Source organism: Carcharodon carcharias, chromosome 10 (assembly GCF_017639515.1).
Source record: "Carcharodon carcharias isolate sCarCar2 chromosome 10, sCarCar2.pri, whole genome shotgun sequence".
Taxonomy (NCBI): domain Eukaryota; kingdom Metazoa; phylum Chordata; class Chondrichthyes; order Lamniformes; family Lamnidae; genus Carcharodon; species Carcharodon carcharias.
Genome location: NC_054476.1, coordinates 164,295,507 through 164,313,899, shown reverse-complemented (window position 1 = coordinate 164,313,899; position 18,393 = coordinate 164,295,507). Strand labels below are relative to the sequence as shown.

Below are 18,393 nucleotides of genomic sequence, written 5' to 3'. Positions count from 1 at the left end.
CAGGTCCTCTCCCTGTAGCCCTGCAATGTTTTTCTCTTCAGTTGAGATAATTATCTCTTCAGATAATTATCCGATTCCTTTTGAAAGCCACAGCTGAATCTGCCTCCATTGCCCTGTCAGGCAGTGCATTCCAAATCTAAACCACTCACTGTGTAAAAAGGTTTTTTTCCTCATGTCGCCTTTAGCTCTTTTGCCAATCATTTTAAACCCTTCTGCCAATGGAGACAGTTTTTCTCTAATCGATCTAGATCCCTCATGGTTTTGAACACCTCTATCAAAATCTCCTCTCAACCTCCTCTTCTCCAGCTTCTCCAATCTATCCAGGTAACTGAAGTTCTTCATTCCTGAAATCATTCTCCTCCATCTTTTCTGCACCCTCTTTAAAGCCTTGGCATTCTTCCTAAAAGTGCAGGGCCCAGGTGAAGCCTAACCGGTGTTGTTTAAAGATTCACCATAACTTTGTTTTTTTTTGTACTCTGCCTCTACTTACAAAGCCTTGGAATCCACATTTTTTTAAACCACTTTCTCATCTTACCCTGCTACATTCAGTGAATTTTGCACATATACCCCAAGTGCCTCTGTCTCTACACCAAACTGTAGTCTTTATTTTATATTACCTCTCCTCAGTCTTCCTACCAAAATGGATCACTTCACACTTCTCTGCATTAAATGTCATCTGCCACATGTCTGCCCTTTCCACCAGCCTGTCTATGTCCTCTTCAAATCTATCACTATCTGCCTCAGTTCAAAATACTTAAAACTTTTGCATCATCTGTAACTTTTGAAATTGTGGCCTGTATACCCAAGCCTAGATCGTTAATATATAAAAAATCAGTGGCCCCAGTACCAACCACTGTATACCTTCCTCCAGTTCAAAAAAAACAATAGTTCATAACCACACTCTTGTTTCGCAACACTCAACCAACTTTGAATAGCAAAAGGGTTTCTCGGGGCTGTTTCAGCAATTTGACAACAGGATAATGCCTGGCCAAAGAGAAAAAAGCCAAGCCAGCCTCTTCCAGCTGAAGTGAAAGATATTTGCTTACCTTTTCAATAACTTTATTGCCCCCAAATCGAGTTACAAACTCAGCTGGTGAGGCAACAGTGAAATCTCTCTGTAATTCAAACTTCTTCCTGTCCCTTCCTTGTCTCATCAAGTGCAGCCCTGACATGCTTGGCCTGTGGAGATAAGGAGCAATTTTCAAGAACCAGTTTGTTTAGTAGATTGGTTGGCACCTTTGGCTGCTACGGCTGAGACTGTAACTTAATTTGAAAGAAACTGGTAAATATTTAAAAAGGAAGAATTTATCAAGTGTCAGCAAAAAGGTCAGAAAGCTGGGGCTGGAAGTGATAGCTCCAGTTCAGAAAGTTGCATCGACACAATAGGCAGAACGGACGTGATCTGTGTTTCTAAGAACTCTACAGGTCTGGGAGGTGAGGCCTCCACTGGAAGTGCACGTGTGGACATTAAGTTAGGGCACCTGAGCTGTAAGGTGACCCCAGGTGGAGCAACCTGTCAACATTCACCATGAAGACTCACACGTGAATAATGGTAAATTTGAACAGGTGCTGGAGGGTGCTTCAATGCCAGCAAGACATCTGCAACTACAGCAGTCAGGAGAGTGCGGGAAAATTATCTGATCCATGGCTTTAAGCCCAGATAGCAACAAGTCAACAATTCAGGAATATGCAAAAAGCAAATGGTTTGAGGATACTTCTTAAACAAGTGACAGTGGAATTCAGTTATATCTTGCCCCATATGTATTTAGTTGGATTGGATGGATTCCCCAATATTACAACCCTGACTTCGAGCCTTTCCTTTGTTCAAGCACTCTGCCAATAGCTGTTCTGCAAAATATCTAAACAAATTGCAGCAAAAATCAAATTTACAGATTAACATCTTTGTAAGAAAGCAATTTGAAAATTACAAAGAAAAATATCGGTCCAATCAGAATTTTCCTTGTAACAGTTACTGTACTTATGCAAATATTAAAATTGTAGTGAATATTTCCCCTCCTAAATATACTGAGTGTTGTCTGCCAGGGCCTCACCAATGTTATCACACTTAATGCAACAGCCTAGACAATGACTCAACACGTATTATTCAATGAGGAGTGCATCACGACTGAGTCCAATCGCTGGTTCCACACGTGTGCTTTCCAGGTCTGTTTGTATTAAACTGAAGAATGCTAGGTGACTGTACTCTTGGAGAGACAATAATAAGGGATAAAGCAAAAAAAGCTGCATCTTGGAAATAAGACACTGATTCACTCCTTCATGGTAACGTGGCTAACTTAATCACCTAGTATGGTATTGCAAAACAGAAAAGAGCCAGATACAACCACTGCTCCGGGTTAAGTTCATTGATCTCAGTGTTGCAGCAAGGGTGTCGCAATCAACTTAAATAGCCTTAAGCTAGGAAGAGGAAACATAAATCAGCGAAGACTGCCGTTCCTAATTGCTACTTGGTGATCTTGACTGGAAAGTGCCTGCTTGGCAGGCATCGTATCAACAGGAATATTGGCCTCAAGTGATATGCCTTCCGCAGTCAAATAGCTTACTGACATTTCCTACCTGGGTTCCTACATGAAGTACGGCCACTTGATGAAGATCCCATGGACCGTCCTCCAACAGGAGATCAGTGCCATCAGGAGTGGAGAAAGACACAGTTTGATCAATTGATAAATTAGTGATTGATTGAGAGGCACTGCGCCCTTGGTACTTTGTAGACTGAGTGCTGCAGAGATCTAACATACTGAGGACTCAGCCCCACTTTCTGGTAAACTTAAAACTGACAGTAATAGCCACACAATTTCCTGCAAGGATTAGAACTTCTCATTAGGCAGCAGGCAGACTTGAACATCACATTTTTATTTCATAATATCATGTCCTACTAACCTCCGCAGCAAGTAGTATATCATTCTCTGGCTCTCATCTCCAGAATCCTCCATGATTACTGAGGCTACCACTCAGTTGAAAAATTGTGCAGATTTTACTGGTTGCAGTTAGACATTCTGAAGAGAATATCTTCTTGACGAGAGAGCTCCCTTGCACTGAATTTATTCCTGTATGCCTGGACAAGCAGTCCTATCTTGATAAGCGAATGCATATCCTCTGGCTCTCATTCATACTCACACAGGAATTAGCTACCACTGAGCATGATGACGCAGTCTGTCTATTGCAGTCTTATCAGAGCTGAGTGAGGCTGCTGTTGCTGAAATGAATTATATAGCACTGACAAGAAATGTCAGGGTGCTGACGTTTGTCTCACTCCTCCCCATGAAACACCCTCCCCCCCGCAAACCAACACATATATTAAAGTGATTGTGAACCAACTCTCAAGCTGGAGACCTCACCCAGGTCCCTGGATTCGTCCCAGTTTAAAACTAATGCAACCGCAGTGCAAACCAGCAAGTGGGTCAGATGAGTAATTTCTCTGGGTGAAGTAGACAGGGAAAATAAAGTTAAAAACAAAAAAACTGCGGATGCTGGAAATCCAAAACAAAAACAGAATTACCTGGAAAAACTCAGCAGGTCTGGCAGCATCGGCGGAGAAGAAAAGAGTTGACGTTTCGAGTCCTCATGACCCTTCGACAGAACTTGAGTTCGAGTCCAAGAAAGAGTTGAAATATAAGCTGGTTTAAGGTGTGTGTGGGGGGGGTGCGGAGAGATAGAGAGAGAGAGAGGTGGTGGGGGGGGGTGTGGTTGTAGGGACAAACAAGCAGTGATAGAAGCAGAATAAAGTGTTACTTGGCAGGAATAGTGGGGAGAAGTGCAGGAGGGAATTGCACTCCACGCTTATGGTACAACAACTTCAACTTGAACTTTTATTTCTATAATTTCTTTAATGTAAGAAAACATTTTTAAAATGTTTCAAAGGATAAACGCAATCAACGCTGAACCTTTGTGGAGGAGTTAGGAGAAGTGGCTGAAAGCTTTAAAAAAAATGGATTTTGAGAAGCCTTTTAAAAGGCGAGGAGGAGGCTGTGGGGCTTGGTGACAGTCCCAAGAATTGGGCTGCCTTCCCTGGCTGAAGACTTTGCCCAACAAAAGGTGAAGAGCAAGATTGTACAGGAGGCCCAAGTCACAGGGCCAGAGGACAGAAATCTAAAGAATTTTGCACAATTAACCTAGGGTGAGGTTGTTGCAGGTTGCATAGATGAGGGCAAGGATTGAAAGCCAGTGGACATCAAGCAGGAAAGACACAAAGGCGAGTAAGGCTTAGCGCAGGACAATATGTGGGCAGCTAGCAAGCTCGTGCCCTAAAGGTGATATTCACACTGCATTGAAGGTGCACTGCTTTAATTCCGTTAGCATCTATTCCTGGAGTAATCCACTGAGACTCGCAATGTACACATGCTGTTTTGTATTAACCTGCATAGTCCCACTAGGAGCTGGAGGACCAGCACAAACAGGGCTCCACTAAACCTGACCTCAAGCCTGCACCCAATACAGGCTCATCCCAAATCCACCACCATAAGTCCTTTTTCTGCAGTACGGTATTAGCTTGCTCAGAGGATTACTCTTGAATAATTTTTTAAAAAACTTTCACATTTTCAATTTAGGCTGAAAACAATACTTCAGCTAACATCTTAACATTCTGATGAACTAGCCCATGAATCTCTTTACCACACCTCCAACTCACCATGACAGAATACCATTTCACATTGAGCCATGGCTCAATTATCACTGAGATCCAAAAACAGCCTAGGGCTTCAGGATGTGACCATTGCTCCTCCAGAATGCAAAAAGGTCCAGGTTTGAACTTTATCTGATCTCGGCTAGGGCAGCACTAATGGCATGACAGTTAACCTCAGCATCTCCGGGAAAAGTTTGTCTGTTCTCTATCCCAATCACTCCCTTGCTGTAAGTTCCAACATGTGGGCATTGGGTATAACAGGATCAAGCTCAGCTGACCATTGCTAGTAGGGGCTAGAGGTTTGGAGTTGAGCGGTCACCTGTGTCCCTATTTTGCCAAGTGAGAACAACAAATAAAAATCAAGAAAAATATACTAACAAGTAAAAGCAATACAACCAGTAAAAATACAACTGATAGGTGCAAATCACTCAGGACAACCAGCCTATCATTTCCCAATTTTAATTTGCATAAACACTGTAGTAAAGCATAAATACAGATTATATAACCAGCATACTCAGCATGTTCTTTGTTATTCAGTGTCTCCTTTGTGTAAATTAATAAAGCATCTAAAATATTATGACTCTAGAACTGGTTCAAATAATTTATTTTCAATTAACAAAACATGGCTGATGTTATGGTTCAGATACTTCAGCAGCTATAATAATGTTTTTCAGCTGCTAGATGGTCTGCTTCTCTTTATAGCAGTGGTATGACACCATGAAGTAATTTCTACACCATCTATGAGATAAACTTTGTCAGAGAAAAGTATGCATAAATCAAGAGGAAAATAAATAACTGCAGAAACGTTTTTCCAAGTTTAAACTTCTCTGCATTGAATTCTGCTGCGCATATTATTCTTTTATGGGATTGAGCATTGCTGGAAAGGGCAGCGTTCCTGGCCGATCCATAGTTGCCCTTGAGAAGGTGGTGGTGAGCTGCCTTCTTGAACTACTGCAGTCCCTGTGGTGCAGGTGCACTCAGGTGCTTAGGGAGGGAGTTCCAGGATTTTAACCTAGCGACAGTGAAGGAACAGTGATATCTTTCCAAGTCAGGACGGTGAGCGGCTTGGAGGGAAACTCGAAGGTGATGGTGTTCCATGTATCGGCTGTCCTTGTCCTTTTAAGTGGTAGAGGTCATGGGTTTGGAAGTTGTTGTCTAAGGAAGCTTGGTGAGTTCCTACAGTGCATCTGGTAAATGGTACACATTGCTGCAGCTGTGTGTTGGTGGTGGAGGGAGTGAATGTTTGTGGGTGGGGCGCCAATCAAACAGGCTGCTTTGTCCTGGAAAGTGTCGAGCTTCTTCAGTGTTGTGGGAGCTGCATTCATCCAGGCAAGTGCAAAGTATTCCACCACACTCCTGACTTGTGCCTTGTAGATGGTGGACAGGCTTTGGGGAGTCAGGGGGTGAGTTACTCACCACAGGATTCATAGCCTCTGGGCTACAAGCCTCTGGGAAAAGTCAGTCTGTTCTCTATCCCAATCACTCCCTTGCTATAAGTTCCAACATGTGGGCATTGGGTATAACAGGATCAAGCTCAGCTGACCATTTCTAGCAGGGGCTAGAGGTTTGGAGTTGAGCGGTCACCTGTGTCCCTATTTTGCCAAGTGAGAACAAATAAAAATCAAGAAAAATATACTAACAAGTAAAAGCAATACAACCAATAAAAATACAACTGACAGGTGCAAATCACTCTTGTAGCCACAGTATTTATATGGCTTATGCAGTTCAGTTTCTGGTCAATGGTAACCCCCAGGTTGACAATAGGGGATTCAGTGATGCTAATGCCATTGAATGTCAAGGGGCGATGGTTAGATTCTCTCTTGTTGGAGATGGTCCTTGCCTGGCATTTGTGTGACATGGATGTTATATGCCACTTGACAGCCCAAGCCTGGATAATGTCTAGGTCTGGCTTCATTTGGACATGGACTGCTTCAATATCTGAGGAGTCGTGAATGGTGCTGAACATTGTGCAATCATCAGTGAACATCCACACTTCTGACCTTATAATGGAAGGAAGGTCATTGATGAAGCAGCTGAAAATGGTTAGGCCGAGGACACTATCTTGAAGAATTCCTGCAAAGACATCGTGGAACTGAGATGACTGACCTCGAACAATCACAACCATCTTCCTTTGTGCTAGGTATTGACTCCAACCAGCAGAGTATTCCACACCACCACCCCCCCGCTCCGATTCCCACTGACTGCAAATTTGCTGGGGCTCCTTGATACAACACTCGATCAAATGCAGCCAAGATGTCAAGGGCAGTCACTCTCACATCATCCCTTGAGTTCAGCTCTTTTGTCCATGTTTGAACCAAGGCTATAGTCAGGTCAGCAACTGAGTGGTTTGGGGGAATCCAACTTAGCATCAATGAACATAAGAACATAAGAACTCGGAGCAGGAGTAGACAATTCAGCCCCTCAAGCCTGCTCCACCATTCATTACGATCATTGGTGATCTGATTTTGGCCTCAACTCCAATTTCCCATCCTCTCCCCATATCCTTTTGACCCATTGCTAATTAAAAATCTGTAAAGCCTTACTGAAGTCAATGTAGACTACATCAACTGCACAAATAATTGATAATGGTTTCAAGGTCATCATTAGATTTTCAATTCCAATTTTTTTTTATTGAATTCAGATTTCACCATCTACTACAGTAGGATTCGAATCCAGGTCCCAGGAGAATTACCTTAGATTACCACTCCTGTGACACCACCACCTGCCCATCTAATGAGCAGGTTATTGCTAAGCAAGTGCCGCTTGATAGCAGTGATGATGACACCTTCCAACGCTTTACTGATGATCCGAGAGTAGGGTGATGGGGTGATAATTGGCTGAGTTGGATTTGTCTTGTTTCATAGAGTCAGAGGTCTACAGCACAGGAAAGAGGTCCCTCGGCCCATCAAGTCTGCGCCGGTCAAACAAGTACCTAACTATTCTAATCCCATTTTCCAGCACTAGGCCCACAGCCTTGTATGCCATGGCATCACAAGTGCACATCCAAATACTTGTTAAATGTTATGAGGGTTTCTGTCTCTACCACCCTTTCAGGCAATGAGTTCCGGATTCCCATCACCCTCTGGGTGAAAAAATTCTTCCTCACATCCTCTCTAAACCTCTTGCCCCTTACGTTAAATCTATGCCCCCTGGTTATTGATCCCTCCACCAAGGGGAGAGGTTCCTTCCTGTCTACCCTATCCATGCCCTTCAATTTTATACAACTCAATCATGTCCCCCCTCAATCTCCTTTGCTCCAGGGAAAATAACCCCAGTCTATCCAATCTCTCCTCATAACTAAAACTCTCCAGCCCAGGCAACATCCTGGTAACTCTCCTCTGCACTCTCTCTGATGCAATCACATCCTTCCATTAATGTGGATTCCAGACTGCATGCAATACTCGAGCTGTGACCTAACCAGTGTTTTATACAGTTCCAGCATAATCTCCCTGCTCTTATATTCTATGCCTCGGTTAATAAAGGCAAGTATCCCATCTGCCTTCTTAACCACCTGATCTACCTGTCCCGCTACCTTAAGGGGCCGGTGGACATGCACACCAAGGTCCCTCAGATCCTCGGTACTTCCTAAGGTCATACTATTCATTGTTGATTCCCGTGCCTTGTTTGTCCTGCCCAAGTGCATCACCTCACACTTATCCGGATTAAATTCCATTTGCCACTGATCAGCCCATCTATATCCTCCTGTAATCTAAGGCTATCCTCCTCACAATTTACCACCCCACCAATTTTCATGTCATCCGTGAACTTACTGATCAACCCTCCTACGTTCAAGTCTAAGTCGTTTATATATGCACCACAAACAGCAAGGGACCCAACACCGATCCCTGTGGAACCCCACTGGACACAGGCATCCAGTCACAAAGACATCTCTCGACAATCACCCTCTGCTTCCTGCCACTCAGCCAATTCTGGATCCAATTTCCCAAATTTCCTTGGATCCCACGGGCTCTTACCTTCGTTATCAGTCTCCCATGTGGGACCTTAAGAAAAGCCTTGCTGAAGTCCAAGCAGACTGCGTCAAATACATTGACCTCATCTACACACCTGGTCACCTCTTCGAAAAATTCAATCAAATTGGTCAGGCATGACTTCCCCTTAAGAAAACCATGCTGACTGTCCTTGATTAATCCCTACCTCTCCAAGTTTCTTGTGTACAGGACATACCTGGGCAATTTTCCACATTACCAGGTAGATACCAGTGTTGAAGCTATGCTGGAACAGCTTGGCTAGGGGTGCAGAAAGCTCTGGAACACAATTCTTCAGGACTATTGCCGGAATATTGACAGGGGCGATAGCCTTTGCAGTATCTAGTGCCTTCAGCCGTTGCTTGAAATCACACAGAGTGAATTGAATTGGCTGAAGACTGGCATTTGTGATGCTGGGAACCTCCGGAGGAGTCCGAGATGGATCAATCACGGCACTTTTGGCTGAAGATTGTTGCAAATGCTTCAGCCTTATCTTTTGCACAGATGTGCTGGGTTCCCCCATCATTAAGGATGGGGATATTTGTGGAGTCTTCTCCTCCAGTGAGCTGTTTATCTGTCCACCATCATTCACGGCTGGGTGTGGCAGGACTGCAGAGCTTAGATCTGATTTGTTGGTTGTGGAATCGCTTAGCTCTGTCTATCACTTGCTGCTTATGCTGTTTGGCATGCAAGTAGTCCTGTGTTGTAGCTTCACCGGATTGACATCTCTAATAAGTACACCTGGTGCTGCTCCTGGCAGGCCCTCCTGGACTCTTCACTGAACCAGGGTTGATCCCCTGGTTTGGCAGTAATGATAGAGTGGGGGATATTCTGGGCCATGAGGTTACAGATTGTGGTAGAGTACAATTCTGATGCTGCTGATGGCCCACAGCACCTCATGGCAGTCCAGTCTTGAGTGGCTAGATCTGTTTGAAATCAATCCCATTTAGCACAGCGGTAGTGCCACTCAACATGATGGAGGGTATCCTCAATGTGAAGATGGGACTTTGTCTCCACAAAGAGGGGGCTATTCCTACCAATACTGGCATGGACAGATGCATCTGCAGCATGCAGTTTGGTGAAGATGAGGTCAAGTATGTTTTTCCCTCACCACCTGCCACAGGCCCAGTCTACCGGCTATATCCTTTAGGACTCGGCCAGCTCGATCTCTACTAGTGCTACCGAGCCACTCTTGGTGATGGACATTGAAGTCCCCCAAGCAGAATACATTCTGTGCCATTGTCACCCTCCATGCTTTCTCCAAGTGGTGTTCAACATGGAGGAGCACTGCTTCATCAGGTGAGGGTGGGGGCGATGGTGTGGTACGTGGTAATCAGCAGGAGGTTTCCTTGCCCATGTTTGACCATGTGCTATGAGACTTCATGGGGTCCAGAGTCGATGTTGAGGACTCCTAGGGCAATTCCTTCCCAACTGTATACCCCTGTGCCACCACCTCTGCTGGATCTGTCCTGCCAGTGGGACAGGGCATACTCAGGGATAATGATGGTGTGGCTGGGACTTTCTGTAAGGAATGATTCCGTGAGTATGACTATGTCAAGCTGTTGCTTGACTAGTCTGTGAGGCAGCTCTCCTAATTCTGGCACAAGCCCCCAGATGTTAGTAAGGAGAACTTTGCAAGGTTGACAGGGCCGTTGCCAATGCCTAGGTCAATGGAGGCAGCCTGACTGGTTTCATTCTTTATCGACTTTCTCGTGGTTTGAAACAACTAAATGGCTTGCTAGGCCATTTAAGAGTCAACCGCATTGCTGTGGATCTGGAGTCACATGTAGGCCAGACCAGGTAAGGATGGCAGATTTTCTCCCCTAAATGGCATTAGTGAACCAGATGAGGTTTTACAACAATTGACAATGGTTTCATGGCCATCATTAGACTTTTAATTCCAGATTTTTTTTTATTGATTAAATTCAAGTTCCACCATCTGCAATGGGTCTCTGGATTACTAGTCCAGCAACAACACCACTACGCCACCACCTGCCTCATTAGAAACATGTCAATGTGAAGTTCCTGTCTGCTATTTTCACAACACTATCAAGTTTGGTATATTATTCGTAAGCCAAGGGGGCAATATTCTAGTGGGAATCTCAGCAGCCCGTATCAACAGGCTATTGTACAGCATGTTATGTCAAAGCCAAGATCCTGACTGTACTGACATTACATGTATGCTTTCAACAGATGGCCCATTTAACGCATATGTTATTAGCACTGCATAGCATCATCTCACATGTTTGTTCCTTTGCAGCAAAGCATTTTTAGCAGTAAATATTATACAACAATCATGTACAAATGGAACGGAATCTGTGTCTTATTTGCCATGGCAACCATCCTGATCATCATACAAATAGTGGGTATCACCACAAACTAGTGGTTATAGAAGGAACCACCTTAGGTGTACATGACAGTAATTTTTTTAAAATCGATGACCAGTTGATAACATATCTACATCACACACGACTGCCAATACCAAACATGAAACGCCTTTTCAACAAGAGCTTTACGGTCTGCAAAATGCATTAGTAATACATCGAGCATTTTTTGCAAGCCAAGTAGGCTGGATGGAAGAATTCCTTTGCAATGGCTACTTAATATTTAATTGACTGTCCAGTTGTATATGTAAAGTGGATCATGCACTAGCTAACAATGCGGTCATTATGAAGAGACCACTCAATGTTGAAAATCGTTCCTCAGTGAGAAGAGGTAAACGCAGAAACAAACTATTTCTGTGAACTGAATTCCAATGCATTTACAGGAGCAAAATTATATCTGGTGTAATTAATAAGTTAGCTTCGATTACTATCTATTTCTCTTGTTTGTTACTCAATTTAAATTGCTAACTTGAATTCTTGTTTGAAAACTTCAATTGTGCTTTTTAAAAATTCATTCATGGGACGTGGGCTAGGCCAGCATTTTTTGCCCATCCTTAGCTGTCTTAAAGAAGATGGCGGTGAGCTGCCTTCTTGTCCACGTGCTATAGGTACATCCACAGTGCTATCAGGGAGGGAGCTCCAGGATTTTGACTCAGCAACAGTGAAGGAACAGCGACATATTTCCAAGTCAGGGTGGTGAATGGCTTGGATGGGAACTTCCAGGTGGTGGCTCCCGTGTGTCTGCTCCCCTTATCCTTCTAGAGGGTAGTGGTTGTGGGTTTGGAAAATGCTGTCTAAGGGGCCTTGGTGAGTTCCTGCATTGCATCTTGTAGATGGTAAACACTGCTGTCATAGTTTTATTTAAATTGTTAAATTTGTGTTCCCAAATAATTAATTTTGTATTAAGAGTGGACTGTCAATTATACAGACTCAGGTTCATTGAAAAACCTGAACCTGAAAAACTGAAATAATGATCAGGCTCTGGTTTGACAAGACAAAAACAGAATTACCTGGAAAAACTCAGCAGGTCTGGCAGCATCGGCGGAGAAGAAAAGAGTTGACTAGAGCTATACCTTGAGTGCCCTACCATCCATTCTTAATTAGCACATTTGTTTAAATAACATCACCAACTTTAATACCTATGTGTTCTTTTGTCCTGTTGTTTGTGACATCTTTTGATGATGTGCTTCTATCACTGCTTTTGCCTACAACCACACCACCCCCCTCCCCCCCCCCCTCCCTCCCCCCCCTCCCCCCCCCCCCCCCCCTCCCCCCCCTCCCCCCCTCCCCCCCCCCCCCCCCCCCCCCCTTTCCTCCCCCCCCCCCCCCCTCCCCCCCCTCCCCCCCCTCCCCCCCCCCCCTCCCCCCCCCCCCCCCCTTCCCCCCCCTTCCCCCCCCCCCCCCTTCCCCCCCCACCCCCCCCCCTCCCCCCCTTCCCCCCCCCACCCCCCCTCCCTCCCCCCTTCCCCCCCCCACCCCCCCTCCCTCCCCCCTTTCCCCCCCCCCACCCCCCCCTCCCTCCCCCCTTCCCCCCCCACCCCCCCTCCCTCCCCCCTTTCCCCCCCCCACCCCCCCTCCCTCCCCCCCTTTCCCCCCCCCATCCCCCCCCCCCCCCTTCCCCCCCCCCCCCCCCCCTCCCTCCCCCCTTCCCCCCCCCTCCCCCCCTCCACCCCCTTCCCTTCCCCCCCCCCTCCCCCTCCCCGTCCCCCATTGCCCCCCCCCACCCCCCCTCCCCCTCCCGCCCTCCCCCCCCCCCCTCCTCCCCCCGTCCCCCCCCCCCCCCCCCCTCCCTCCCCCCGTCTCCCCCCCCCCCCCCCCTCCCTCCCCCCTTCCCCCCGCCCCCCCCCCCCCCCCCTCCCCCTCCCCCCCCCCCCCCCCCCCCCCCCCCCCCCCCTCCCCCCCCCCACCCCCCCTCCCCCCCCCCCCCCCCCCCCCCCCCCCCCCCCCCCCCCCCCCCCCCACCCCCCCCCCCCCCCCCCCCCCCCCCCCCCCCCCCCCCCCCCCCCACCCCCCCCCCCCCCCCCCCTCCCCCCCCCCCCCACCCCCCCCCCCCCTCCCCCCTCCCCCCCCCCCCCCCCCCCTCCCCCCCCCTTTCCCCCCCACCCCCCCCTCCCTCCCCCCTTTCCCCCCCCACCCCCCCTCCCTCCCCCCTTTCCCCCCCCACCCCCCCTCCCTCCCCCCTTTCCCCCCACACCCCCCCTCCCTCCCCCCTTTCCCCCCACACCCCTCCCTCCCTCCCCCCTTTCCCCCCCCCACCCCCCCTCCCTCCCCCCTTTCCCCCCCCACCCCCCCCTCCCTACCCCCCTTTCCCCCCCACCCCCCCCTCCCTACCCCCTTTCCCCCCCACCCCCCCTCCCTACCCCCTTTCCCCCCCCACCCCCCCCTCCCTACCCCCTTTCCCCCCCCACCCCCCCCTCCCTACCCCCTTTCCCCCCCCACCCCCCCCCTCCCCTCCCTTCCCCCCCCACCCCCCCTCCCCCCCCTCCCCTCCCTCCCCCCCCCACTTTCCCCCCTCTTCCCCCCCACTTCCTCCCCCTTCCCCCCCACTTCCTCCCCCTTCCCCCCCCTTTCCCCCCCCTTCCCTTCCTCCCCCCTTCCCCCCCACCCTCTCTCCCCCACCCTCTCTCTCTCCCTAAATCTAAATCTAATCCAGATAAAATACTTCAGGTGGAAGATTGTGAGCAAATGGAATGCACAGACCCCTGTCACAGATACAACATAAATAAATTAGCAACATTTATAAAGGGAGATAGATACTTACTTGGAAAATACATATTAAGGGATTATGGATAAAGGGTGGAGAATTGGATTTAAAAAGATAAAAAGAGCTGCTGTGGCTAACAAAATTGCAGAGGAGGCCCAATGAAGCAAGTGAGCTACTCCTAATACACAGTACTATTCCCAACAGCTTTTTAGTTCTTATGATGTATAGGTTTTTTTTTTAAACTGCCCATTTTTGTAACTCCCACAAGTGTTGCAACCTATTGCCAATCTTTGGCCATGTTCTCACCTCTCATATGATGATAGGAAGAGACCATTTTATTGGATGATAATCTGCTCAGGTGACAGAAAGCAATCGTTCTCCAGACAGGCACAATGTATTTCACCAGGACAAACCAGGACAGATACTACCCAGTGCCAATGGCAACAAATAGGTTCAAGGTTCTGTGTAGGTTACATTGAACAGGCCACCTTTTTCATGCAACACAGTTGTAACTACCTACTGTTGAATCTCTTCCCATTTCTAATACAATTCGAATTGCCAAAGCTCCTGCATCACACTGCATTCCATAAGCATCCTGCACAAATATCACCTTGGTTGAGCTGTATGAGTTCAAGCCCCACTCCACAAGCTTGAGCACATAATCTAGGCTGCCATTTCAGTGCAATACTGAGGTAGTAACATCAAAAGTGCTGTTTAACAGATAAGACAATAAAACCGAGGTCCAGTTTGGCCTCTCAAGCAAGGTGAAAGATCCCATAGTACAATTTGAAGGACAAGGAGGGAAAGTTTAACCTTGTCATAGTCACACGGGATATCATTTGTGACTCTGGTAAGAACAGTTTTGGTACTGGTGTCAGGAGATAGAACTAGTTCCGGGAATTAGGTCGGAGACTAAAAAAAAATGTCTTACCAGGTCCTCACTCCTATTCAGTATGCAGAAACCTCTACTGGAATTGTTTATATACTGTACATACTTGAATAATGGTCAAACTCATGTAAAGGTCAACCTCAACATTTGTCAAAAAAAATTCATTTATATGCTGACCTTGACTTTTGGCCAAAAATCCAAACTTTGGTACTTACCACCTGCTCGCCGCTGAAGTCAAATTCACCCTGGTGCAAACCTACCCATTGATAGAATCATAGAATAGCACACCATCCAAGGCTCAACTCTTCCTGTCTGCACACTTCAACACGTGCTGTCAAGGTTACCACCTCCCGTGCATGTTGTGTTCCCAATCTCTAATATGGCAACATATTATCAAGGAGGAACGGCAGATGCACAGCCTAGTTCAAACTTAAAGCTGCCGAGGTTGCAGAGCAGACAAATAATTGTGCAGCAGCTAGAGAATTCAGGGTATCGGAGAAGAACATGAGAGATTAGGCATCTGCCTAATCTCTAATGTGCAAACAGAGGAAAGCCTAGCTGGAAAATGGAGTTGCAAAAATAAGTCAATGAAAAACGCCAGAATGGACTCTCAGAATTTTCGACCCGCAATAAGCAAGAAAATTAGGCATTGCAGATTTCAAAACCAGCTCTGGGTGGCGTACCAGGTTTATGAAGAGAAACAATTTTGTACTGCGACAGAAAACCAAGATTTCACAGCATCTCCCAGCAGAGCTTGATGACATGCTTATCACATTTCAGTGGTTTATAATCAAACATTAACAAAAGAATGGATACAGGTTGGCCTGTAATGGGAACATGGATGAGACTCCCATGAATTTTGACATGTCAGCCAGTCAAACAGTGAGCAAAAGTTGGAGAGAAAACAGTGTGAATGAAGACAACTGCTCAAGAAGAAAACTGAATAAAATCGTAAATTTGTATACATGGCTTTTGTTTTTGATGAATTTACTGTACACAAATCAGTGTGTGTCGCTATGGAGGTTATTATTTATCAGTAAAAATTCAATAATAAAAATATTTTTTGGCTCCTTTTGCGCTACTTTTGGGGGCAGGGTTGGTGGGAACAGTCTCCGACCTGGCAACTCAGCAAGTGAAAAGGGTGGATTTCAACCCCTCGAAAATATTACTCCTGTAAAAGTCGACTTCCTACTTTTTGAATAAAAATTTAGTCATGTTGACAACCATCATCAAGGCTTACCTAGAAAGAATGACAACTAGGGCAAGGTACTGGAGGAGAGAACCAGCACCTCCGATTGCATTTACAAAAGGTGCGGAGAAAGTTAGCAAAAGAAGTCGACAAGAAACAAGTATGGCTTCAAATTGAAACGAACTGAAGTCTGCAGAGGGTGCAATGTTCCTTGCAAAAATAGCTCATAGATTTGTACAGGTTCAAACCAAGTCCTCTGCTCTAATATAGCGGTTCAGAGGTTATGGCAGGGGATACTCTTAAGTTACATCACAGAGTTCAGCAAACATACTGAGCTTTTTTGAGCTTTGCAAGACAGATCGGATGACCAGACATTGCATCACAATTCAAAACAGATGGTCTGAAGCAAACTTCTGGCTTGGCCAGAAGTAACCTCTACTGGCCGTTAAAAACTAACTTATGTCAGAATCAAAGGTTACATGTTACACAACTGGTCAGCCAGAGACAGGTCATAATGTGCAGCGTATCTAACTTCTTGATCCAATTGAAGAAAAGTGTTACAGATTACTTAATTGTGCCACCCAACAGTGGGATGAAATTTGCACAACAGATTACAGAAGACAAAGTAGTAAATGCTGGACTTCCATTGCTCTCATATAGACTGGCACAAGGAGGTCTTGTGGCACAGTGGATAGCATCCCTACCTCTGAGCCAGAAGCTCCAGGTTCAAGTCCCACTCCAGGAGTTGATGGCCAAGGAAGGTCCGTTCATAATTCAGCCAAACAGGTTGAGGATCAAATCCTCATCCTGTAAATCCTTCCAACATACCCCAATGGTAGGCGGTAAGAGCGGCAGAGATTTTTGGTCAGCAAAGTGATAGAAAGAAATTGGAGCCTCTACCACCTCTAGCCATAGCTCCAGCTTACAACATGCAAGTAAAGTGTATGTTGCCACAGCAAAACAAGACACCTTGAGGGGTCCAGTTGGCTAGACAGCCAGTTTGGACCAGATTGGTGCCAACAGCGCAAGGTTTGATCTCCATCCCGGCTGGGGTGATTTGGGACCTGCCTCCTTTCCTTACCCGTGATGGAGATCGCAGAGCTGTGAGTCGGACGTTCCTTCGGGCAGAGAACTCAAAAAGAAGACTGGCATAATAAGGGCAGAGAGAGAGGAGAGGAATTTCAAAAATGCATACAAGAGAACTTTCTTGCTCAGTATGCTTCCAGTCCAGTGAGGAAGGAAGCAGTGCTAGACCGAGTTCTGGGCAATGAAGTGAAGCAGGTAGAGCATGTTTCAGTGGAAGAACATTTGATCATAATATCAACAGATTTAGAATAGGTTATGGAAAAGGACATGGTGCAGTCAAGAGCAAACTACTTAACTGGAGGAGGAATAACTTCAGAACATAGGAAAGGGACCTTGCCCAGGTGGGTTGGAATCAAAAGGTAGTAGACAAAACAGTAAATTGCCAATGAGAGACCTTCAAAGAGGATATGTTTTTGGTACAGAGTAGACCCATTCCCAGGAGGGGGAAACAGGAACATCATTTGAAGCTAGGGTTCCTTGGATATCTAAAGATATAGAAATTAAAACGAAACAGTAAAAGGAGGCTTATGACAACTGGACATTCATATTACAATACAGAACTAGAATCCCCATCTCTGGTGAAGACAGATGCAAAGCACTCATTTAATACCTTAGCCATGTCCTCTGCTGAATATAAAAAGTACAGAGAAGATCAAAATAAGGAAATAAAGAGGCAAAGAGGGAGCATGGGAATAGATTAATGGCCAACATAAAAGGGTACCCAAAAGTATTTTATAAACACATAATTAATAAAAACGTAGTTTAAGGAAAGATGAGGCAATTAGGGATCAAACAGGCCTTCCGCCTCCATAAGATGATGTCATGACTGAGATACTAAATGAGTAACTTGCATTCGTCTTCATGGAGAAAAAAAAAAAGATGCTGCCAATGTTGCATGACGGGAGAAGGCGGAAGTGATATTAAAGAGGATAAAAATAAGAAGTGAAAAGGATGTACTTAAAAGTTGGCAGTCCTCATCCGATCCGGATGGGATGCATCCTAGGTAACTGTGGGTAGTAAAGATGGAAAGTGCAGAGGATCCGGCCACATTCTTCCAATGCTCCTTGAATATGGCGGGGGTGCCAGAGAACTGGGAGGGTCCATTTAAAAAAAAGAGGAATCAGATAAACCAGCAAACACAGGCAAGTCATCCTAAAGCTCAAAGGCAAGATAATTTCTCGGGACAAAATTAATTCACATTTAGAAAAGTATGGTCCAATAAATGAAAATCAGCACAAATTTGTTAAAGACAAATTGTGTTTGACTAATGTCATGCTCACGAAATATGGACTTACGGATTTATTTGAAAAGAACGTTTTACCTTAAAACAACATGGAGAATGGACATTTTAATTTTAAAATAAACAAAATGCAGTTGAGAGGTCGGGTGATCTTTTCTTTTTCCGTCAATATTCATGGAACTACACAAAGCCCTGGAAGCTAACCTACATGTAGGGGCAAGTCATTAAAATGCAACAAACCTTTCATGTAGATTAACCGCCAACATTATCCAAATA

At 46.0% G+C, this 18,393-nt stretch overlaps 1 protein-coding gene across 2 annotated transcripts in view; it reads right to left on the bottom strand.

Moving 5' to 3' along the window:
• The window catches only part of acaca (acetyl-CoA carboxylase alpha), a 303,263-nt gene that overhangs the window by 278,098 nt on the left and 6,772 nt on the right, over positions 1–18,393 (bottom strand). For both annotated transcript variants that reach the window (XM_041197029.1, XM_041197030.1), the window contains exon 3: positions 1,047–1,179. In XM_041197029.1, the coding sequence (XP_041052963.1) occupies positions 1,047–1,179 (133 nt within the window). The remainder of the gene's footprint in view (positions 1–1,046; positions 1,180–18,393) is intronic.